Here is a 26810-nt window from a genome sequence, read left to right on the forward strand (position 1 = left end):
TAAAACCAACTCAGCATCACTACACCCACACATCAAAGCAGAAGCTCCCCTCAGAGATCACAAAACTGTACGGGCGAGAGCACAAACAGCCAAACAAACACACGCACGCTAACACACATTCGTAATCAGATCCACGAGCGTCTCCGCAGCACACCCACGGGCACACAAACATGCTCTTTTTTTAAGAATTTCAAAAGTCATGAGCCTTCCCAGAGAGCACTACCCTCCTGTTTCATCTCATCATTATGGATTCACAAAGTCAGTTTAATGTCCTAAAAATACTTCAAGGGACAACAGCAGCATCATAAAACAAAGAGCAACTAAAAGAGGATTTTTAACTTTTGCAAGCCTGAAAATTAAGAATGATGCAGCAAAAATCTGCATCACTGAAACAAAATTCACAAAAAAAAAATAATAAAATAATAGAGTGCAAGGTTTAGGGGGATTTAATGGCGTCTAGCGGTGCGGATTGCAGATTGCAACCAGCTGAAACTTTTCCTGACTAGAAATCCTTCAGCGTTTATTGTTCTGGATGTTTAACCAGGAGCCGCATTATCTGCAGAGGTCTCCTCCTCTCAGCAATCGGATCCTGTGATTAGTATCAGTAAATATACTTAAAAAAAGCAGTTTCATGTTAATAATCAGTGTTTCCCTAATGCTGTCTGGCATGTCAGAGCTAATGGCTCCCTAAATCCTACACACTGGACCTTTAAATGAAATCACACAAAACTAAACAGAAAGTCTGACACATATATTTCTTACGTGACAAGTTATTGCCAATTTAACAAAAAATACCGAAATCATAATTAGAGAAATTAATTATAATAAATAGGTATGAAAAAGTGACCTTCATACTACCTTAGCATTAAATCATGAAAATAAAATTTGAGGATGAATGTCTTTTAGGGTTTTTGTTACAAAAATATATCAAATGCAGACAAAATATCTTAAAAAACTGAAAGATTTCTGATGTTTTCTGCCTCATGCGATGCTGAAACATGAATTATTTAACACTGTGAGTTGCTTCAAACATGGATATATATTTCCTCACATGAATAATTCACTCACGTCTCCTGCTGGAGGAGACCGAGGGGAGGTGGAGGAGGAAAGGAGGAGAGATGTGGTGAGGAGGAGAAGGAGGCAGACAAAAGAAGGAGTGATGGAGGAGGTGAAACAAAAACAGATGACAGGAAAGATGAGTGGGTACTGAACACACATGGTAGTTTATTTTAAGTCAGTCCCACATTTACTGTCTTCCTGCTGTAAATACTCACTAAAACACCAAATTAAAAGAGAGATTACTTCTGTATGAATATATTCATTATTTTTGGAGGAAAATCCTTTCAGTAACATTTTGAATTCTGGACCTTTGCATGTTTTAGACAGCAGTATTTATATTTTGACTTTAGTGAAGTATTGGAAACATTATTGCTATAATATCAATACTGAAACTCAGGCATTTTATCATCTACTGACACAATCTTTTACTTATTATTTCGCACAGAATCCAGGACAATATGGAAATATAACTGAACAGAACAGAAACTGAACTTTGTGGTGGTATATTCAGATTAAATATACATCTATGTGTTGATAGTGCAGATAAAACATGATCATCACTGGTCTCATAAATGTGCTTCAGACGGAGAAATTTGGCCAAAACCTGGACGTGTTTGTCACACTTTAGTGGCAGTTGGCTGTCTGCCGGTACTACAGCAGATGATGGATTGTACTGACACACTCACAGCGTAGCACTCCCACACACACACACACACACACACACACACACACACACACACACACACACACACACACACACACACACACACACACACACACACACACACACACACACACATCTCTGCTAGCGTCACCAGTTACACAGATCTCTGCTAGCGTCACCAGTTCCCTCTGGAGACAGTCAAGGTCACTGACAGAGTCTATTGTCATGCTCTGCTGCTAATAATCTATCACATCTTAATAAACAAAGACCTGATGTTATTCAGCTTCTGTCTCCTGAATGAGTCACCGACGGCAACCAGTTATTAACCATTTACACCACAGAGTCTGCTGGTGAGCAGCAGTCTAATTACTGGGAGGCTAAATGAAGGGGAGCTATTAGAGGCAGTTATGGACCCGTGTGTGCAAACAGTGATCTGAGATCTGCTGCGTTACCTCGGTGGCGATGCTCTGACTGGAGCCGTGGTCCAATAAGAACTGCACCACGTCCATGTGGTTCTCCTGCGCCGCCATGTACAGCGGAGTGAAGCCATTCTGCAAAAAAACAGAAAAACAATCACTATCATGACTTCTGTCCTTAAAGGGCCATTATGCCACAACTCTTGTTTACTGAGTCTGTGCAAAAAAAAAGAAGAAAAAAAAAAGTGCATAAATAAGTCAAAATGACATATGACTTCCACATCTCAAAAATACCATCTCTGTTTTCTTTCTTTTTTTTGCATTTACACAGTTTGTTTATTTGCAATTTTTTTATTGATGAGCATTTTGAGCTGCATCCCTTGTATGACAAGTGGTCTATAAATAAAAAATATTATTATTATTATTATTTTAAATTATTATTATTATCATATACTTTTGTAATTGCTGATTTTTTTAAATAGTTAGACAAAAATGAAATTGTTTTTAAAAAAAATAAGAAACTCAACTTTTGTAAATAGCCTTTTTTTTTTTTTTTTATTCCTTTGTTCTCATAAAAATGACCATCAGCAAACACTGTAATAGCAGCGATACAACCATAACTCTGTGCCACACAAAGAAGATGTTAGCCAATCAGAAGCCAGAAAAATGTTACTGCCAAAAAAGCAAAAGATTCGCTTTTAGTGACCTTAAATGCAGTGTGCGTGCCGACAAAACACCCAAACACATTAAAAAAGCTCAGTGTTCAAAAACATCTTGTACATGTGGGCTAGGCCAAAGAATGAATCTTTTTCTTTCAAAAGAGGCTGATTTGGATGGAGTTTGGCAGTTGTAATTTTCTTTGTAGAATTTCCTCTTTTTAAAAAAATTCAATAAATCTTAAAATGTGAAAAAAAAATCATTGTATACTTACAACCGGAAACCTGTTCTCCATATTTTTCAAGTTTGTCTGTAGACAAATGTCACTTTTTGTGCACATGAGCTGCTGTGTACAAACTGTTCAGACATTAGAAATTACTTGAAAATCATTAGTTAATCAAAAGTGACTGAAAACGAGTTACAAGTCTCTGCACTATTTACCAAATCACACTGTCCCGGGTGAATTTAAAGTCACATATCAGTTCATTTCTAACAAAACATGTACAGTGAAATAACGAGGGTACAAATCAGTCTGACTCCACAGTGGGGTTGGGCGATATCATGATCTGTCACATTAATATCTCTGCCTGCATGAGGTCATTGCGGGCAGTGTTAAAAATCAATAAGCAGGACTGCTTTATGGCAGTATTGGATTTACTGGATTTTTGCATTAATGTGATAAATTAGATTCATTTGTCAGCCAAAGAGAGACACCCTCATCAGGGATCAGAGTATGTTTCATAATTTAATTTGAAGAAAAGTGTGCTTCATCATGATTTATTGTTACTAAATGCAGTATTATGACTGAAGATTTGAACTTGTACGACCTCTACAGCCGCACACGAGTGAACTTTTCCAGCAGAGCTATCATGGAGTACATACTGTCACCTCCGCGCACACCTCACACCTGATAACTGCGAGGATAAAAGCTCTGGTTGAGGAGGACTCTGTGTGTGTGTGTGCATGTGTGTATGTGTGTGGTGCAACACCAGAACAAGGCCAAGAAGACACGTCTCCATGGCAACACGAGGATCCCAAAATCACTTCAGTGTGCAAAACAGCTCACCCTCCTCCTCCTCCTCCTCCTCCTCGTCTCTTCTTTGTATTTATTCTGGTGTCGATGCACCAACAGATTCTCTCATAACATTTCAGTCAAACGTCACAGTCAGAACGCAGCAATGACGAAGGACACGGAAGAAATAAAACTAACTTTCAGGAATAGAAACTGCAGACTTCTGGCCACACATCTTTTTGGAAAAACTGAGCATCATTTTTGAGCAGAAACACTTTTCACAAAGCTAAACACTGCATTGCAGCAGTTTGCAATTATTAATTACAGTAATTGCAGTATTAAGAAGTTGGCTCAAACTGGTCTCATGCACTATTTACATGTACACCTACAAACAGTAATGCAACTGATTCTGTATATAACACACACACTCAGGAAGGTTGTGATCATGTGACCAATGCGCTGATAAGAGCAAAGACGAAAACTAATGAGAGCAAAAGTTTGTATGAAGAGGCAGATTAACGTGGTGGATGGTTTAACCAACACAGGACTTTCCCCCAGGAGACAAAGTAAAATCACAAACTTAAAATTCGTGCATTTACACCTAAGTAAACAACTTAACATTACGTAAATAATGTGACAATGTTTAACTATGTTTCTTTTCCTAAACTTAACATACAGGACTTTAACTGCCAAAAACTAACCTACATAACTGTGTGTTAAAGACATAACTTTAGGTTAAATATGTACCTTTACGTTAAGTACGTAATGTGACGATGTCCAACCATGTCTTTCAGTTAAACCTAATTGCCGTAACTACAATAATGTAACTTTACATTTAGTACGTAGGATGACGATGCCCAACCACGTTTCTTCTTCTATAACTAACGTATATAACTTTGCATTAAAGATGTAACTTTATATTATATTGATATTATTTCGATATTGTGAAATGAGACAAAAATAATATTTGATTTTGAATATGTTAATATCATAAGTGTCTCCTCCTGATTTTAAAGGCTGCATTACAGTAAAGTGACGTAGTTTTCTGAGCTTAAGACTATTCTAGCTGTTCTTTCATCTGCCTTTACCCAATTACTAATTATATCCACATTAATGATAGTTATTTATCAGAAATGTCACTGTGTTGAAATTTTGTGAAAGCACCAAAAGTTGATCCTACAGTGTATTTTTGTTATTGATATTTTGCTATTTAGTCAAAAATATCACGATATTATATTTTCTTTTCCTCCCCCAGCCCATTTATTTAATATAGATTATAAGGTTGCAGGAGCACTGCAGAGACCCGAGACATCAATTATAGATACAATTTGTCAAAAGTGTTGTGAATGAATATCTGCTTTCCTTAAAGTGCTGTAAACTGAATTATGCTTTTTAATAAAACTAAAATAACATGATAAATGATGATTTAACGAGATTCAGTGCAGCACTAAGAGATTTAAGCTCATCAACTCCAACTTCATTTTCTTCCTCTCGGCTCCAACGTGACATTATTATGGTTGCTGTGGTGACCAGAGCTGCGTGTGTGTGTGTGTGTGGTGACAAGTGAATGTGGGCCAGGAAACACTGCAGAGCTGCTGACACAGCACACACACACACAGATGGAGAGTGTGTGTGTGTGTGTGTACACTAGTTGTATTCGCATTTATCTGCATGAACGCACTACACTCAAACGTGGGATCCCAACAGCTCTGTGTGTGTGTGTGTGTGTGTGTGTGTGTGTGTGTGTGTGTGTGTGTGTGTGTGTGCGTGTGCGTGTGTGTGTACTTTTTTACCTGGGACTGTGCGTTGACGTTGGCGTTGTGAGTGACGAGTTCCTTCACCACTTCTGTTTGTCCAGCGAGGGACGCGATGTGGAGGGCTGTGTTTCCTTTCTGCATAGATGACAAAAATAATAAAAAAAGGACCAGGTGATTAAAACTGATATAAACACTGAATCGAGCAGTTTCGTGTTAAAACTAAATGTTCCGCCACGCTGCTGTGCGCCGCCACGCAACAGTCGAGTTTCACTTACAGTTTACGTTCATGTGTGTAAAAACACGGACGCTTCACACACAGAAGATCTCTATAATTATCTGAGTTTCAAGGTGAGCACCAAAGGCCAAAAAACATGCTGTATGAAGTCACCGTGACCTTGACCATTGACCTTTCGAACACCAGACTGTAATCAGTTTATTTTTGAGTCCAAGTGAAAGTTTGTGCTCAATATAAGGAAACTCTCTCAAGGCCGTCTTCAGATATTGCACCCATGAAAATGATACAGATGCAAGGTCATGGTGACCTTGACCTTTAAACACCAAAATCTGATCAGCTCATCATTGAGCCCAAGTGGATGTTTGCTTCAAATGTGAAGAAATTCCCTCATAGTGTCCTTGAGATACTGTTTTCACAAGAATGAGACAAATGCATGGTCCTATGACCACTAAAATGTAATCAGGCCATCCTTGAGACATTTGCACTAAATTTGACAAAATTTCCCCAAAACTGTTTTTGAGATATCATGTTGACAACAGGTAATAATCCTGCAAATATAATCCACCCACAGATGTAAAAAGTCTTAAATTATAAACTAAATCAAGTACAGCTGGTGTTTTCCTGCGTTTTTGCTGAGGTCGCTCGTCGTGGAGAGGGCTGCTAACTACGAATTTTCGATCTAGAGCCAGTGTTTGGTTTGTCTGCTCTGGGCTACTGTAGAAACATGGTGATCTTCGTGTATGCAGACCTGCTCTCTATGTAGATATAAACGGCTCATTCTAAGGTGAAAAAAAACACAATGATTCTTATTTTCAGGTTTAAGTAAACGATTATTACACACTGAACCTTTGATAATAAAGCAAAACAAAAATCAGACAGCTTATCTATTGTGGCACATAATATCAAGATATTATTATCTGTAATCTGAATTTTTAGGAAGGTGCAGCAGCAGTAAAAATGGTCTAAAGTGAAGAAAAATGACATTTTTTTATCTCTAAAGTTGACAAACACGGTGATGAAACAGAGGATGTTTAAAACGTGCAGCAGAGTGGTTGTGAGAGTGAGTTACATACTGAACCTCTGATGGATGCACCTGTCACATGTGTGTCAGCTTTAGCAGCTAAACAGCAGCTGCAGTCACTGGAAACTCCACACACACACACACACACACACACACACACACACACACACACACACACACACACACACACACACACACACACACACACACACACCCCTCATTCCTGAATCTGAACTGCTGTATCTCCTTTTCTCTCATGCTGGACTGCTTTGTGACAAGAAATTTCATGTTGACATACGTAACTATATACAATAAGTTAAATATTGGATTTTTCCATCATTTTCCTCTGATGGAGTTCGTATAAAGCACCAGTGAAAAAAACTGAAGCCTGTTTCTCTAACAGTCAGTGTGTTCACATGCACTTCAATGTGTACCACACACACACACTTTACATTTATAAAGACAGGAAGAGGAACTATCCGCAGACGCATCCTTATTAAATGTAATTACTTTTCCTCTCGGTGGAAGCATTTGCTGTGTGGAGTTACATCACAGTCACATAATTTAGAAACATTTATGTGGGAAGCGCTGTCACACACACGACGATGACGACGACAAAACCGCTTCCTTTCACTAAATCAGTTCGGTCAACCTCTCTGCTGCTAAAACACAGCCGTTTATCTCTTTTACTGCTGCTAAAGCAAAGTGACTTTGAAAAGAAGCTGACGAAGCAAACTGCAGTGTGTGTGTGTGTGTGTATGTTTGTGTGTGTTTGTCTGACTCTTGGGTGGCACACACACCTTAGTCGCTGCATCCACGTTGGCGCCGTGTTTGATGAGCTCAGCCACCACCTCCACATGGCCCTCCTTCGAGGCCAGATGGAGAGCGTTCAGACCGTTCTGGAGGGAAACAGAGAGCTTTCAAAATCAACACATCACAGCCGTTATATGCATAAAAAACCCTTATTTTCAACAGCCGAGGCTTCTGTTTGTTGTCTTGTTTGGGAAAAATCATTAACCCTGTTCAGTTCTCTGCTAATAACACTGAATGACACCAGATTTTTTATCCAGGACTTTTATTCTGGGACGAGCGATCACATTTGCAGGGATTTATGTTTGTATGAAGGTGAAAATCTTCAGCTTTTAAAACTGTAATAACTAATCACAAATGTAATATGAAAATGAAAAATAATGATTTCTGTGGTCAATGTTTATTTACTCTTACACCTAAATACACCTTTAAACAAATGGACTGTATACAGCAGCTTTATTATTCATTGTCATTAGTGTTTGTCATAGTTATAACATACGGAGAAATTTCGTTTGTAGTGGGCAACCGTGTCATGTTTGTGGGATTATTACATTAAAAGCTGAGGATTTGTTTTACGTTTGTGGTTTTTTACGTTTGTGGGTGTTACAGGGACAATATTGTGACATGAATATAGCGATTTATCCATATCATCGGCCTTTCGTGGACATATTGGAGCATATCGGCATCGGCATTTATTTATTCTGATTTTCACTTATAATAAAACCTTTTTTACAGATCACATGATGCAGAAAACGATACTTGGGTGGTTTAAAAATGGTCGCCAATTGACTGATACTGAACAGTACTGATGTTTATTTAGCTATTTATTTTATTGTATTTATTCTTTATTTAAATGGTCAGCAAAGAGCGTAAAGTACTGTTGTGTATTTTATTTTTATATTCTTTATTTGAATGGCCAGTCAAGACACATGCGGTACTGGTGTTGATTTTATTTTTTATTTATTTTTTATTTTTGTTTGTGTGCAATGTTCGAAAACTGTTAAATAAATAAACTGTTAAAGTTGAGCCTTCTGAGTACTTTTGCATCATCATATCGGTGCAAAATCAGCGCACAATCCACATAAAAATGATATCTGTATTAGTCTCAAAAATCCCATATCGTCCGGGCTCTAGATATGAATTCAGTGTATTTAGCTGTATTACGAGAACATTTTGCTGTAGAATTATTTAAGAGGTTTTTGTGGATGTTTTGTTAAAAGTGATTTTAGGTGAAATATCAAAAAGTCTACAGACTTTATCGGCAGCCGCACTGCAATAGTCAACGCCAACAACAGATTTCTACGAAGTGAAGGTTCGCTCTTGTTTTCTGATGACTGCGTGTTATCACGTACGCTGTCTCACCTGGTTACAAATGTTGATGTCGACTCCATTCTTCAGGTAGTCCAAAGCTTTCTCGAGGTTCCCGGCCCGAGCTGATCGCAGGTAACAGGCGTTTACATCCGTCTGCAGACACACACACACACACACACACACACAGAGGAAGAGGTTGGTTAACATCTTCAGAAACAGGCACAAAAAATCAGGGCAATTAAAAATTGGTGGATGTATCAAGATCCAATTAGCCTACAAATGTCCTCAAAAAGACACAAAACGGATTCCAAATGTGTAAAAACAGCACTTCGTATCTCTGTAACTCAGAGCTTATTCTAGGCAGTGAAGTATTTGGGAAATGCATTAGTCATAAGCTGTTTCTTATGTGTCACAGCATTCCTGTGAATCCTTGCAATGAGAGATAAGTTGAATAAATCCTTCGGGGTTTGTATGTTATTAGCTGAAAAAATAAAGAAGAAAAATGGGGTAAATTTTATGTGGCGAGCCATTTGAAAAGCAGAATAAAAGCCAAAATTCATGTTAAACAGCAGGTCTGAGGATGAAAAGAAGTCTTCAACTCGCATGTTTGGTCAAACATCACAAGCCAAGAATAACCAAGGCTGCCAAATCCGAATTTACAAACAAGGGATTTACTATATCTGTTTGATAAGAAGGTTTACGCCGCGCCAACGTGTGGACACCAGAATATTTAGAGAAAAAGAGATAAAATAATGTGAAGAACAAACAGGCAGGAAGGCAGAAAGTCTGTGTTTGTCTCTGATTTCATGATTGCAGTGCAGAGCAACAGTCAGCCACACCCAACACACACACACACACACACACACACACACACACACACACACACACACACACTGTAACACAGGATGAGATCTATCCAATTACCCTCCGCTCATGTGCCCATTAACATACAGTAATCTGCAGAAAGTACAGACACACACACACACAAACAAAAGGCATTAAAGAGTTAGAAACAGACTGATGGTATTCAGATCCTAAAAGTACTTCTACAACACTGTAAAAATACTCTGCTTTGTTAACCTGCTGTTGCTGAAGTAATATTTCACATTTCCAATGTCATGTAATTTAATTACCAAATTTAGAATTTACTTACTTTATTTTTTTATTTCATTTTTGAGTGTATATGTTTTTGTATACACATATGTATATATCTACATGGATGTGTATATATGAATGTATGCATATATGTGTATGTGTGTATATGTATATGAATGTGTATATATTGTATTTTAAATGCATTTTCTGCTATTGTACTTGTTTCTTTATATTGTATGGAACTGTATGATGAAGCAATTAGTAACTTTGGAACCTAATTGTTTAAAGTGTGACTTTCAGACAGTTAACAGAATAAATAAATAAAATAAAATATTCTCTCAGATAAAAGAAATGACTGTCTAAATGAGGAATCACATGGAAGTGACTTGTTTTTGCAGTTTTTTTATTTTGTTTTTGGCTTATTTATTTCCTTTAAGCACCTGGTTTTGTTGCGATATATAATCGCCAAAACAAGCATGAAATAATATTAAATATTAAATGGTAGAATGTTTGCTCTTTACGGTGGCTGAAACTTTATTTTGATTCAGGTCACATTCTCGTTTTACAGCTAAACAGTACACAAAAATATGTTTCTGACAACATCTGAGGTTGAATTTTAGCAACATGGTAAAAAGTTACTTTTATAAAATTTACCAACTGCAACTTAAATAATGTTAATACCAAAAGCCAGCGAGACGCAAACTCATGCTGTGCAGCCAGATCAGTACGAATATTTCATATAGATCATCAGTCAGTTCGATCAAAGACTTTAAATTTGTCTACAAAGATCTCACGTGTCAAACAGACTTTGCTTCTGTTCAGTAATGAAGTGTTTCTATAACAACATACGGCACACAGGGCTGAATAAAAACTATAGTTGCATTGCATTTTCAAGTCAAAGAGAAAAACGTTGCTTTTGTCGGTCATTCAGGGTTTATTCTCGTGTTAGAGACAGTCTGGTCGTGCTCGCTGCAGCGTGATCTGTGTTGTTGCAGACAGATTGTTGGCTAAAGCTGACAGCTGAGCTCATTTCCCACTCGGTGAAAGGACGTTATCGGAGTTCATCATCACACAAACACACAGCAAGTGTTTCAGTGTCAGCAGCCACCCTGTGAGGCCGAGACTCGGGGGGCTCACCGGACGCCACCATGACATCACACACACACACTCACGCACGCACACACACACAAGTTCACAATCCAATGACTCTTTACAAAATGTTTGTTTCTGTATGTAGTCACATCATGAATGGAGGATGTACATCCTTATTTCTTGCCAATGAAACACAAGATAAAACTTAACTGCTTTATGAATCTGATATTAAATTCTGTAAGGTTGAAGTTTATGTTAAAACTTTACGTGATTTTAATAAAACACTGTTAATATAAGATTCACAGACGTCCAAATAAAAGATGGTTTTGTAGCATCATGATTTTTTTTCTGCCTCCACGTGAAGAAAAGCATGCAAACTGAGGCACTTGGTGCTAAAATGCAGTTTAATAAACCTTCGAAATTAACATAAATGAATAATAAAACCCACTTCACTCCAAAAAAACAAATACTTCATGGTTTTTCTCCATGGGATAATTGTGCCCTAAGCTTTGACACTAAAACTTCCACAATTTGGGGGCTTCAGGGGACGTAAACAGGAAGCATGACGCTGCTGCCATGGAGACAGTAAGCGCCGTTTCCCTGTTTTTTGTGTCTGTTTACATTTTGACATATTAGCGCTATTATAAGTATGCCGAATTTGTTATAGACAGTGATTGTTTTCAATGTCCCCATTAATACTCAAATATCTCTAAATTACTGTGATACTGAAGTAAAATTAAAACTAGAAGAATCTTAAGTAAGGGCTGGTGTTTCTCCTCCGATTTACTCACATTGGTCGATAATTAATAAGATAATTAATAACAGTCATAAAGGAAACATTCAGGGCTGCAACTGTGGATTATTTTCACTGTTGATTCATCTGTCAGTTGTTTTTCATTTAGCTGATTAGTTATTTGCTGAATAAAATTTTAGAAAATGGTGAATAATGTCCTCATTAACTTACCTCTTCTTTCACTTTTACTTCTTTTACTACATTTAGTAACAAAAGCAACACGAGTAGTGGAAAAAGAAAACTACTATCAAAAATAAATCCCTCCCTGAGGTCGGTTTGTGCTGTTATGAAAGAAGTGGACGCTGTGTTGGAGCCGCCGGGCTGTGGAGCTTTATTAACCCTGAGAACGGTTGTAAGGCTCAATGCCAAGTCTTTCAAGTTAAATGTGACAGCGGGCTCGGCCGCTCATAACTCAGAGCATTATCAGAATTCCTGCTCAAAGCATCGCGCTCTTAGAAAGTGCTCTGGCCAAAGAGCAGAGGAGCACCGAGGTCCAGCAGAGTATTGAACAGTTTTGTAAAGCTGACGCCAAAAAGCTGCACAACAATGAAACTCAGTCCTGCTTTTATGTTTTCATTACAGAATGAAGAATGATCTTTTTCCTTTTTGAACTGTACATCAATATCATATTTCAGTGTTACCCTTTAAACAGTTTCTAGCTGCATTTTCAGTTTAGTTTAGTTGCACCCTAAAACTATAAAACTCTACAAAATCCAGCTGAATAAAAGAAGCACCGCCCCCCAACAAGAAAACAACAAACAAAAACAAAAACTAAGAAAACACAAACAAACAAAATCAATAAGTTTATATTCTACAGAAAAATACAACAAAGAGTAAATGAAATCAAAGAGCAGAAAAAGTAACCAGTCAGTAAACATTAATCCAATTAAAAACTAAAGAAAAAAGTACAAAAGTAAAGACAAAGATCTCTTATCCCTTATTTATTTTATTTTTATATTATTTTGATAACATGTTCTTCATTCCATATCTGTACACTGATATCTGAGGGAACACTTTCCATATTTTGTTTTGTAAAACGTAGGGTGAAGCTGATCGACCCGTCTCATATTATATGAATGAATCTGTGAATTTAACAAAAAAAAACTGCATTTAGTCAACAAATGTCCGGCTTTACACCCTAAACCTCGTTCCAAAGACCAAAGATACTCACATCCATTTTAAGAGCTGCTACAGAAATAAATGCAAACTTAAACATTCGCCCTACACACTTATCTAAAAAAAAGAGGGAAAAATGAGAAAAGAAAACATAAAGATATGAGCAGATAAAGAGAGAAAGCAGCTGTAGGCGTGCACGGCTGCGGCGTTGAGTAACGACGTACAGAACATGCATGTGCATGTGCACGCTGCAGGAATGTCACTGATAAGAGCCCAACGAAGCTGTTCGACTACAGAAATAGAATCAATAGAAATGTCTCCGTGCTCGTGCCTGCGATTCCTGCCATCGCTCTTCCACTCTTTTCATTGTCAGCGTCTCCGGTTGCTCCGGCTCTGGTGCTCTGCCACATCGGCTGCTGTGAGCCAGGAATGCAGGCCTCACTATGCTGTTTACAACACAATCCCTGCGTGCAATGATAGAGCTAAAACAATTTAAAGATTCACTAATTAGACAATTTATTAATCCCTTACCTCCACTGGAAAGGCCAGATATTCGGTGGAACTGTCATAAACTGAATATTTTTCGGTTTTGGACTGTCAGGTGGACAAAACAAGCTTTTTTAAAACGTCTGTTTTGGTTTTTCACTTTTTCTTGCATTTTTAACCGTCAGATTTTTTTTTGCTCGTAAAAGTACAGAGCAAACTGTTGATATAAAACACAAAGGTATGTTTGTGAGTTTGAAACATTAACAAAAAATGTTTTTTTCTTTTACCAATTTTTTTTCCGAAGGTTTTTGCAGCCTGACTCAGAGAAATTAGTTTGTACCCAATGAGTTCATTACCTCATTTTTGCTGCTTAACAGGTTATAATTTCCTTCCTGCAATCTTTTTGATAATGAATCTGTGAATAAGATTTTTCAAAAAACATGCTCTTATTTGCATTGGTTTGGTGGAGATCAGGACAAAGGCTGGGTGGGTCAATATTTTGATTTAAATCAAAAATCAAAATATTTTTTACCAAATAACTTAGAAATCTCTAAAAATCTGGGTAATACGGTAAAGGCAAAATTCAGAAATTCAGAAAATGGCATCACTTTCCTGAAATACAACAATTGAAAGACAACAATTACAATATTATGAAATCTAAGACTAAATCTGGTCTCATGCTGCAACATCAACTTATAACATTTATATATTACCGAGCCCCCTGCAGGATTTTGGCAAAAATTAACATTTAAATCGATTCACTGGTGCCAAAATGAACACAGAACAAATAAAAAACCTCCAGATTATTAACTTAAAGTACCGTGGAGCGGTGTAACAGCAGAGTGGCGACTTGTTTCACTCCAGAGTAACTTTATTTATCCGTGAGAGAAATGCAAAGAATCCTACAGCCGCTCTTTTTTCAGACTCATACAGTTACACACATGCCAACATGGAAGCTCCTCCCCCTGCAGCGCCCACGCTGAGGGACGAGACGCTGTTGTCATTCATACCAACAGCTAGCTATAACTGCATAGGCTATATTTAACCCTTTGAGACCTGAGGAAACTGGCTTGCTTTACATAGGAAGAAGGCAATGGGCAGTGAAAGAAAAATAGACCCAAAAAATTTGCAAGTAATTAGTAAAAAGTAAAAAAAAAAAAATCAAAAGTTAACAGCAAAAAGAAGTAAACAAACACACAAACAAGAATGACCTTAAAAATGCTTGGAAATATTTTTTTTAAAAAGTCTGTAACATAATTTATAACAGTAATTTTGATCATTTAATGTAGATTTTTCCCTTTTTTTTTGCCCTAGACATTTTTCCCTAGCTTTTTAAAAAATAATTTCTTTTAATCTACAATCTACAAATATCTTGCCAGGTTTAATATCAGTTTTCATGTGCTGCATTTCAAGGTTTTTATCTAGCATTTAAACCTCTGAAACCTGAGAAAATTGGTTTGATTTCTTTCAAAAACAAAAGAAAAGGTTAATGAGCAACTTGACAAAAAATGTCCCGAAAACTGCCAAAAAATAAATAAATAAATAAATAAAATACTAAAAGGTGAAAAGGAAATTATCTGAAAATTAGCTTTAAGATAATATCAAAAAAATATTTTAAATATTTTTATAGAACAAACAAAAAATCATTATTATTTATTTTATCTGCATTTTTTGTTTTGTGTATTTTTATGCAATTTTTGTGTAACTTTTGTAAATTTTTTTGGGCCACTTCTTTTCAAGTTGCCTGTTACTGTCCCATGTTTTTGAAAAAAAAAAAAAAAAGATAAGTCAAATTTCTCAAGTTTCAAACTTCAAAGTACTTATGAAAGGTGTCTGAAGGCAGCACACGAAAAGTGATATGCTCTTTAAATAAACACCTATTTAGTAAAATACCTTTTAAAGCCAAACAGTCTTTTTAAGTCCTATAGTTAATTTTATTTGCTTGTGAGATAAATGATGCAAAAAATCCAGCTAATATGTGTCGATCATCCTGCAGTAAACCACTGATGAGTTAGCATTTACTGCATATATCACATATCACCGGGTTTAAGGAGACTTTGTCTCATCACAGGGGCTTATGGCGGACTGTCTTCCGTCCTTAATGAGTAGATTTAAGATAATGAGAAAATTATGTGATTGAAAATGCCAGTTTCTAGTGTCACACTCTCTTGTTTTCCTCTATTTGTTCATGTTTTTGTCCCTTTTTGCAGTTTTATCCCCAAACACACACAGAGCATGCGCCACTGATCCAAGGTCAGGTGCTTCCATTCACATCACTCTGCAACATGAAACTGTGTCCACCAACACTGCATGTACACACTCACACAAAACATCATCAGCAGGAATTTATAAAATGCACAATCATGGTGAAGAAATTACAGATGCAAATAGTCAAACAGATGTAGAAACACACACACACAAACACACACACACAGACACACATCCACGCACACTGCAGCAGAGTGGTGCAGCAGAGTTGCCACTGCGACCCGTCCCATCAACGTCCCACCTCATCCGACATCCGGCGACCGCCACACACCATCACCACTAAACCCAACTGTAAATTTCCCCTAAATCTTGTTAGCATTAATGCACCGCAGCAGGACGCAGGAGTCCGTTTACAGTCACAGAGCTCGATGACTTCACAGGAAAGTACAGTAAAGACTTACTTCTGCCAGATAGTCTGCTGCCTCCTCCACTGCCATGTTTCTCAGCCTGCAGCTCAAAGAGTGAAACCTGAGCACTCAATTACTGTTGCAGCTAGCCCCGTAGCCTGGGAGGCTAGGGAGAGAGGGATGGGGGCAAGCGAGGAGAGGGGGGGGGGGGGGGAGAGAGGGAGGGACAGTCTGTGTGTGAGAGGGAGAGAGAGAGGGAGGGTGAGGGAAAGACAGAGAGTGAAAGAGTGTGAGTGAAAGAGAGGGAGAGATAGGGGCATTATGTCACAGCTAAAAATACCTGGCTTGCAGTGAGAAAGTCCAGAGCATGAAGGAGGAGGGGGAGGAAGGGGAGGTGGGGGGAGACAGAGGAGTTTCCGGCGTTAATCTCAAACTAACTCTCTCTGGAACAGCACGGGATCAGAGGACAATGAGTGTGTGAGCGCGCCACTTATTAAGTCAAAATAATATTAAAATGAAGCTTTAATCTGCAACTTCAGTCTTTTACTTCAAGTTTTAAATTGGACCAAATTACTTTTTTATTTATTTTTCTTACATTTGAAGCTTCTATTTAAGTTTTTAAAGGACACTTTGCATGTCTGTCATCATATTTTGAAAGGTTATCACCCTCGAAAAACTAGCATTGCTGGCTGCAGTCAAGTTACAGTTTAATTTCCGCCAAAACACCCGTCCGACCAATCGCGAGCAGCTCCATTGAATGTGAGCGCACGGATTGGCACACGCAGCTGTCAATCATGGTTGGAAAAATCCCCTTTTTTTAAAAAAAATAATTTAATAACTCATCAAAAACAGACACCTGAAAAGACATCAGGGTGATGTGAACTAATTTAGTGTCAGAAAGTGTATTTGGGAAATATTTATTTGGCGTGCACTTTACTTCATGGATGTCAACTATTATTAAACCCAAATAAGAAGAAGACAACAAAGTCACATGACAGTCTACAAAACGTGTCTCGGTATGTGTGGACGGAGGAAGAGACCCAGATCTTCTTAACTTTCATACGAGACAAAGAAATTACGGTGATATTAGTTTGGCTTTACTGTGCGGCTGCAATAGAAATAAACCTGCCAATGTTTTGAGTGTCCGTCGCCATGGTTACTGGAATGTTATCGTGAGAGGAAAGTTGCATAATATCACTTAAGTTTTGCACAAATCTGTAATGTAAGTCCAGCTACTGATGTTTGAGACGGATTACGTCCGTATGAGTCAAAAGGTTCTACAATTTTTAAGAAAAATCCAGCATAGCACACCTACAATATACAAAAAAACCCCTCAGATTTATCGTGTGCTTCTTTGAAAGGACCTGAATCCCAGGACTGAACTACCAAACTGTGTATAAAGTAACTAAAACAAGCTCCACGTCCACAGCTGCAGCTGTTATGATTATATCTCCAGTCCTGCGTCTGTGTGTTTGAAACATGCTGAGGGAATCCCTGCCTGCCTCATGATATCTGCAACCATCAGGAAACACAGCACGGCACCCAAAATGCAGACAGACAGCACGGCTGTCTCCTCATCTACATGCACAAAACACGTAACAGTACCATAAAATCTCTTCATAGCAGAGAAAACCAGCCAGAGCAAGAAGTCAGTGTGATTCAAAGAGACTCACACAGAGCTGAGCTTCAGGCCGCGAGCCCAGCAGACAGATTAGCAGGATTTGGTTCCTCAGGTATTAAAGAGGCAAACAGCTTCGGTGAACGTGGAGGAGGGCGAGCCGGTCAGTGAGTCTGAACATGACCTCGGCAGTGAGAGTTCACGTGTTAGTAAAGCGCAGAGTTCATGCGTCCAGTTAAAGAGTGGGCGAGACGGACGTGCAGACGGTCTGTGAGTCAGTCTGGAGCTCATAAGGTGATCAAGTCCTCTGCGTCATAGACCAGGATTCAGGTCTGTTTGTGACTTTCTCAGGATCTGGACTCTCCGGCTAACACCAAACACACAAACAGACAAATCCTCCAGATCCAACCACAAAACGTTGGTTTGTAACTGTCCTTTAAAACGACACACAGAAGCGTTTTCTGATTTGACATCATTTGTCTTCCAAAAGAATTACAGCTGAAAAATTAATGTTTTTATGATGTGACTGTGTTTATGTTGGTCAGGTTTCATCACCAAAGTTTTATGGAAAAATCCTGGTTTAGGTTAAATTGACTGTTTTGTTTTTAGCTTTTTCAGCTTCGTCCAGGTGACAAATAAAAATCGCTTAATGCAACTTTAACAATATTATAACTGATATTGTTATAAAATTAATTTGTGAAAAAGTGTGCGAATTACACTCAACCAATACTGGGGAGGGCAGTCTGCAATACAAGCAAAGTATCAGCACGTGAGGAACTTTTACTTTGGAAAACCTCAGGGAGCTATTTTTATTTATCTATTTTTCATTTTAATTTTTACTTGACTTGAAAAAAAAAAGTTGATGGGAACTTGCTGTTTATGATACTGAACATTTCAGTTTTGATTACACATTTGTTAAAGAAATGTGTATTTTCATTGTTATTGTAATGCCTATCAGGTCTAAATATCAGTTATCGGTCTCAATAAGTACTAATAATCAGTATCAGTATCGGACCTGAAAAACCAATATCGGTCGACCCAGTCAGCACAGAGTGGGATTTTTCGGAGGGGGGCTTAAAGAGACAGGTGTTTCAGACGGAGGGTGAACACAGGTGTTCCAACATTTTAAGGAAAACAAAGAGATTTTTGAAAATTAAAGCATATAAACCTTAACTAGCATGGACCAAAAAAATGTGCATAAAACTTGCCAAAAATGAAGATTATTAAGACTTAGAGGTCATCAAATCTTCTCTGAAATGAGAAAGGACGAAGTGTCATCATGGTAACAGTGCAGAAACACCACCGCTCATTACCAGAAAGTCTAAAAATAGGACTTTCATCGTCGCCTGATAGCCAAATATGAACACTGGACTGTCAGATACGTTTGTACCTTCACAGTTTGACTCATGACTGCAACAGATTACAGAGTCGATCCCGGCAGCAGCCATGCGTCGACTCTCCTTGAGCTCGACACTGAATCTTCATCTAATCACTTTGTGTCAGTCAGCCTCGCTCGTACAACATGATACATAAAGATGCACTCAGTGCTGCTTTTACACACCTATAAGCATCGTGCATTCACGAAATCGGCTGCAGAGTCAGTGGATAAACAGAAGTACTGGTCTTCAAATGCAAAAGTATCAGACTAAAGGTGACAGTGAAAATACTGCACAGCTGTGTTTTTCTTTCCATGACATTTTTTGACAGAAATATCTGTTTTTCTCTTTGCTACAGCTTCAGAGTAGCAGCTTATCAGTCCTCTCTGCACACAGACTGTGACGTCCACAGAGTCGGCTCAGGCCTGAACCGAGTGAACGCCATCAGCCGACCCCGCCTCTCCTGTGACACGAGCAGGGAGGACGTCCACAGCTCTGCAGGAAAGACGGTGAGGACGAAGGAACGAAGTGCACCACTCTTAATCTAAACCTCATCAACACCAGAGCCGCAGCTAATGATGATTTTCATTATCAGTAAATCTGCAAACACGCCCTAATTTCACATAGCCCAAGGAGACGTCTTTGAACGCAGTGTTTCATCCGACCAACAGTCCAAAAATTCAAAACTATAGGAGTATTATCATGAATGACAAATAAAGGCAAAACAGCAAATGTTTGGCTTTTTGCTTGAAAAAATTACAAAAATAAGTATTTAATTATCAAAATAATCAGCAGTTACTTTTCTGTCAGTCGACTATTTGATAAATTAACTTACCATTGTACCTCTGACTCAACCTTTACTGTGAATTAATTTTGTTAGTGAAAAATATGATGAAAAACATTCATTAACAACCTATTTTCTGATACTAAGATGAGATGTTTGAATGTTGTTTAAATTGTGGCGGCCTGCCACAAATAAATGAATGTGTGGGAAACCCTGGACTCTAACTTTTACATATTTCAGGTATCTACTCCACCAAAAGCGTACTCTGAATCTAAGCCATGCTTGGCACTACGAAAAATTTTAAAGTTCGAAACTCAGCCAGAAGAGAGAAGGTTTTTTTTAAAAAAAATTTTTTATTATTATTAAAGCAGTATTTAATTACCTCACTGTTAAGGTTTTAGGACATAGAGACAATATGCCATCTAACCCAGTCCAAGAAATACGAGCTGAAGGCGAACAAGAAGGTTTTAAGTGTCAGAATTTTTTATTTTCTGTTGATCTGGAGACTGAGGGATACCGGCTGAACCTGGAGAGTTACATACATATATGTATATATATATATATATATCACTTATTTTAAGTGTATGAAGGTGCTCTGGGTATATGTATACACATGTGGAGCTTTAACCTGTGCAGCTGGTGTTCAGACAAACACCTTCAAAGGGTTCGATTTCTCCCGAAAAACACGATGAAGTTCAGACTGTCTGCTGCATAAAAATGGATCTGGGTCAACTTTGATGATGTCAAGAGTCACCGTGCTTAGACTTATTTAACCGACGCATCACAACCGGCAGATTTGGAAAAAGTCCACTGTGAGGCAAACATTGCTGCTTTTTGACGATTATTTTGTTGTCGATCGACTGATCGATTTATTTCTTTCAGCTCTAAAAGAAAAACAATGCTTTTGTCTCCTCCGTCACTGCAGGTGTGAAGGAGGCTGACAAAGACTCCGCAGCATCACACACTCATATCTCTCACCCCCACACACACAGACACACAGTTGCACACACACACACACACACACCTAGACACACATACACCAGTTTAATGATCCGTCTTTGGTGTTTTATGACATCTGTGAAAGGGAGGGAGGGGTTGCCATGGCAACTGAGGCTCCTAAATTTGCAGCGCCGCATTGGGTTCATTGAAGGTTGCGGGATGGAAAGAAGCTGCTGGTGATAAAACAATAATCAGTGACATTTGGATTCACCCACACAGAACGAGTGTGACGGGACGACACACCTGGGCCTCCTGGATACAGATGTTCCCAGTGAGGCTTCGCTTTATTCAGCCAAACACTACAAAGTTTTTACCTGCAGCTATTTCAGGCAGCGTTGTGTTAAGCCTCAGAAGCGTTTTGATACCAACTGAAATATGTTGGGATCTGGTATTGTATGTCTGGTCTAGGCTAGGGCGGTTTCACAGTATAACAGTATAAAAGGGTATTTAGAGATCCTGGAGGCATGTTTTTCAATACCCTCATAAATACAGGCGCTCCTCTTTCTATTAAACTCATTGTATGTAGTGCACAGCACGCACCACCAGAGCTGAGTTTCTGGTGGGACAGGTTGCTGAGCTGAGAGACACAGCAACACCTCCTGGTGGAGGGACAAGTTACGGGACTGTAAACAGCCAGCGGCCAGCAGGCAGAGAGAGAACGTGGGGAATAACGGCATGTTGTTTACATCTGACTTGGTGAATTAAGGATTTATTTCGACCAAACTGGAACCGGTGATCGTTAGAACAATGGACTTACTAACTAGATTACCAGCAATAGTAACCGAGACGGTTTGGGTGAGTTTTATTTTGTTTCTGTTGAATTTGAATAAAGTGTGTTATATGAGTTATTGAGGCAATTAAGCCTCCGTTACAGAGAGAAAGTTGAATCCAAAAGGTGTATTTCTCTGTTTAATAAGGAAAATAGGTGTGAGAATATTACTTTCCTTAACAGTTTGTGAGTTTTCATTTTGTATTTATTAATCTGAAAAGTTGAAAGCAACATGCACACTTATACCATCATACACAGCATAACATAGCAAAATTTCAGGAAGGTATGAATGCAATATATTAATTAATAATAATATTGCAAACTCCCCAAGCCTAACGGTTATCGCAATATTCAACAAATTCATTGCATATTTTCTCATATTGAGCATCCCTGTTGAAAACAATTAATCTATAATCAAAATAGTTGCTGATTAATTTTATGTCCATTGACTTATAAATGTTGCTGTGGCTCTTTTGTGGAATTATAACAAGTCTGAAGGCTAAAACCAAACTGATATGATTTGGGACATTAGACTATTCTGCATGCACTGTACTCATTTGTCTGTGACAGACAAAACTCTCTCTCTCTCTCTCTCTCACACACACACACACACACAGGCACACACACACAGCCCTCAGCTCGCCTGGTTACTGCTCATTAATTTTCAGGTCCTCTGTCAGTCCCTAGTGGTCACTCCATGTTACTGCATCAGCTGCAGCAGTGTAACAATAACAACTGCCTGTCCCAGTTTAATGTAAAGATCAGAACTACATTCAATATAAAATCAATAATGTGATTGCTAATGTATACTAAGAATTGCTTGGATTAAAAAAAACATGTATTCCCTCTCAGAAAAAGCCTGACATCAGTTGTATATATTATTTAAACAACATAGAATGGGCTGATGAGGGTGTGTGTGTGTGCGTGCGTGCGTGCGTGTGTTGTGTGTCTGTGTGTGTGTGTGTGCCATCCTGCCTCCGACCGGTGCTGCAATCTGATTGGCCGCCCGGCTACTGCAGTCTCAGTACTCTCCCAGCAGCACATGAGAGGAGGATAAAAACACAGCGCACAAACTCTTCAGCTCTTCTTCTCTGATCTTTACTTTCACATTTCTATCCATCTCAGTGTGCCAAGACTCCAAATCTATGATGTTTTACCTGTATTGAATCTCAATTAAGATTTATTTTTTGTCTTTTTTCAATGATGTTGAACTCCAGACATCAGACTGTGCATCTAAAACCCTCCCCTCAACGGGTTCTCACAGTCAGCTGCAGGATCCGTCCCTCATCAGGTCTCCTTGCAACTGGCTGCTGTGCTCTCTGCTCATTGGACGACAGCAGATGACGCCGCTGCTGCTGGATTACAGGCATTGTGCTGATGTAAGGCTGTGTGCAAATCTATATGTGTGTCTGTGTATGGCGACTTAAAGGTAGACACACTATGGCAGCCCAGAGGGGAAGCAGGCAATCAGACAGAAACACCCAAAAGACAGACATCGATCCTGTCGGCTTCCTAAAGCTCACACGCTCCCTCAGCTGCATCGTTTCACATCTGGGTGTCAAAACTCTTCACAAAAACAGGTCTTAAAATAAAAGACAACAAGTGAGAAGGAAGGCGAGCTGCTATAGCACTGCTCGGTTAATCTGTTCTGACAGAGACACGAGCGCTGGTCATGAATAAATTAACATCTGGCCTGGACCAGAAGCACACACAGCACACGGTGCACCAACAGGGATGTGCAGCGAATGTTTAGTGGTGCAACCAAACTGCCACGACATGCACACACTAAGACCTGTTCTCATGACGTTTGCAACATCTTATGTGCCTCATTATAGCGAGAAGTGACATAAACATGAATTTACACAAAAAGGGAAAAGTCAGAGCTGACTGATGCTGAAATTTTGAGGCGATAATTGAGAGTTTACTAAGAGTGAGATACTTACAGGGATTTGAGCTAAATGCTACAGTATGTGATCGCAATGCTAACTAGAGTCGGTCCAATAGCAGTATCAGAAATCCCTCCAATACTGCCTAAAATGCTGGATTGAGTATCAGAGAGTACACAAGTCTATGTACTGATTCAATACGATGTAATTTATTTATAAATGTAAGTTATACACCTGAAGAAAATGGTAGTTTTCCCAGAAATCTATTCTTCAGCCTGCACAAAGAGTTGTACTCAACATTTGACATTTCCTAATTTTCTCTATAATATGCAATAATATATAATATGTTATAAATATAACTTAAAAAATACAAACAGAGTTGTGCTGTTCAGCCAGTAGCTTCTACTGTTCTTGAGCTGCCAAGTACAATCAATTTCTGGTAAATAGTGCACATTAGTCATTTGCAAAATGTTAGGAATTTGGCAATATTTTACACTTAAAATTCCCACCAGTTCAAGCTTTAACCTGAGCCATGCCACCCAACTATGATCATTTCACATCCATATAGGGCTTATAGTATGCAGCTGTTTTATTTTTTTAAACGCAAACAGGGTTTTCCAGTCTAGTATGAGTAAAATATCTGCCACCAGGTACTGATTTTATATTTTTGGAGCTGGACCGTTCACTAGGAGTGCTATTGAAGTATATATGTATATATATATGTATATATATAATGTTCTGTTACACAGTGCACCACACTCTCGGGGCACAGAGCATACTCTGGGCACAGACAGAGCAGCAGAACACCAGATGCAGTTAAAGTGAAACTTGACCATTGATTGCGCTGGGTTTGCATTCACTCTCCTCTGCAGCAGCTGCTCCTCTCATTCATCAATCTGATCTAATCAGCTCAATTATCCACCTGCTCAAATTTCTCAAACTGCTGTTGAGGAAAAAACTCATGGTGGGCTCTGTTTGCACTGAATTTGCAGACCCACAAAAATGTCAATATTTAGAGAGGGGACACAGAATGATATAAAAAAGACATGGAAGTTTGTTGCATAACGTTACTTAGTAAGTTTACGAGTACGCCACATGATGTATGTGACGCATATGTCACATGACATGAACTAAATGTGAGCTTTTGGTTTTAAATGGGACACAAACACTCGTCTTCTGGTGAACGTCCTGTGTTTGTTTGATTTATCTACATCACTCTTTTCTGCCCTACACAAACTTTTTTGCTTTTTTATACTACGTTACTGCCGCTGATTGGTTTAAATTTGAGTATACTGAAAGCTCAATGCGTCTCCTACAGACATTAAAATGTGTCTTGTCCAGCGGCCGCTGACCAAGCTGCCATATTTGACGCCCTGATAACGAGAACAAGCTGCACATTTCAATCGTCAATATTATTCTAATAACTGTGATTCTGCAGCTCTAGTATCTGCTGTGCGGTGACACAAAATATTAGTTTTTCACTCGCTGCCCCAGTTACACATTACACAAACAGCCAGATGAGGAAACAATGAAATCTACTGTAAACAGAGACAGCAGCAGAAGAAGAGAAGCACTGTGCACGAGGAGGCCTTTAACGTTACAGCTCATAGCGTCCAAAGGCAATTAAGGAATTGCTCAGAAAATCAATAGAGCACTTTAGGTGTATGTCCAACATCAGCATGGTTGTTTCCCCTCTCTGCTGACTCTCGAGCCTCGTGGCCACACTGGTCTGTGGTTTCCATTTGAACGCCCTACATTCTGTATTTATCCTCATATTATCCTATAGAGAGCTCAAGTTAAACCAAAACTAACGCGGTCTGTATGGAAATCTCATTTAAAATCCCAGACAATAATAACGGAGCCTTTCTAAACAACCGAATGTCATTGTTCATTTATATTTCTGTTTTGAAAACCTAAGCAAATTGGTTTGATTTCCTTTGAACATAGAGAAAAAGGCAATAAGGAACTTGGCAAGAACTGTCCAGCAACTTGCAAGAAATTAATAAAAGCTGACATTAAAATGACCTGAAAACTAGTTTAAAACAAGGAGATTTTTTTAAACTGTCTGCACATATTTTTTTCTTAATTTTCAGCTATTTTTTCAGGTCATTTTCTTCCCTTTTTTAACGTTTCTTTTTTGTGTTTATTTTCAGGCAATTTTCTTGTTACTCTTCATTAATTTCTTGCTATTTAAACCCCAGGAACATGCTTTATTTTTCAGATTAAATAAATGCTCAACTAAAGATCACACTGAAGCTTTGTATTGGAAAAACCTGGAAGTCGACAGTTTATTACTGATAAAAGACTTTTTAACAGTAATAATCCCAGAAATCCCCGATTGCTAAGTGAAATCCAAAGACATGTAGAGAGCTTAAAGAGAAAAAGAAAGACAAACATGGACATGTACAGTATAGAGAGAGGGAGTGGGGAATCGTGTAAATGAGGACAGTGTTTTGGGCTCCATGATTCCTGAGTGGCTGCACATCTCTGCACATCCAGGACATGAATAAACTAGAAACCTTAAAAACCTCTCAACTAAAAGCAAGAACAGAGCTTTAGCTCACAAGAGTCACACAGAAGCTCACTGCAATCCCGTAAAGCCAACTGATGCAAGTACAGATTTCATCCTTTCCATACGCCTCCCTGTACTTATTCAGGCTGAGAGCGGGAAATTATCCCAGCATGCACTGGGCAGAAGGCAGGGAATCACCTCAAGTCAAGATCCCTGAAAGAGCACTGAGCTGTGAGGGCATCATGGTGTCAAAAAACTGTTTCCAGACAATCATTACATATAAGAAACATCTAGAAAACTTGAATTTTCGATTAAAAATTCAACTTACTGCAATTTGTATTTTATACTGATGTTCATTAATATGCTAATTTCTGGCATGTAGGATATTCAAATCATTTGCCTTACAGTTTGAGAAGTTTCACACATCGAGAGATCTCTTAAAATAAGCTTTATGATATTATAAGTTTATAATATCACTAAATTATAGTATTATTTTACATGTTGTGGCTGAAACTAAACTTTGCTGCAGAGCAGAAACCATATTGTCTGCATCTTCCAGCATCTTTTTTCTCATTATTTTCTGTTTATAGTAGAGATGCTGAAAAAAATGCTGCCTTGCTCCATTTTTTGTTAACATTGTTGACGATGGGTGAGCCCTTCCCAGTTGCCAGAATAAATGCTGGCATTGTACATTTCTGCCAACCACAGATGTAGCAGATGTGCTGAA

General features: G+C 38.5%; 1 protein-coding gene across 6 annotated transcripts in view; it reads right to left on the minus strand.

The window, feature by feature from the left end:
* The window catches only part of LOC121959378 (ankyrin-3-like), a 178954-nt gene that overhangs the window by 88939 nt on the left and 63205 nt on the right, over nt 1-26810 (minus strand). For all 6 annotated transcript variants that reach the window (XM_042508659.1, XM_042508664.1, XM_042508663.1 and 3 more), the window contains exons 2-5: nt 8994-9095; nt 7622-7720; nt 5602-5700; nt 2176-2274 (exon numbers count right to left, since the gene is read on the minus strand). In XM_042508659.1, coding sequence (XP_042364593.1) covers nt 2176-2274; nt 5602-5700; nt 7622-7720; nt 8994-9095 — 399 coding nt within the window. The remainder of the gene's footprint in view (nt 1-2175; nt 2275-5601; nt 5701-7621; nt 7721-8993; nt 9096-26810) is intronic.

Source organism: Plectropomus leopardus, chromosome 19 (genome assembly GCF_008729295.1).
Source record: "Plectropomus leopardus isolate mb chromosome 19, YSFRI_Pleo_2.0, whole genome shotgun sequence".
NCBI lineage: Eukaryota > Metazoa > Chordata > Actinopteri > Perciformes > Serranidae > Plectropomus > Plectropomus leopardus.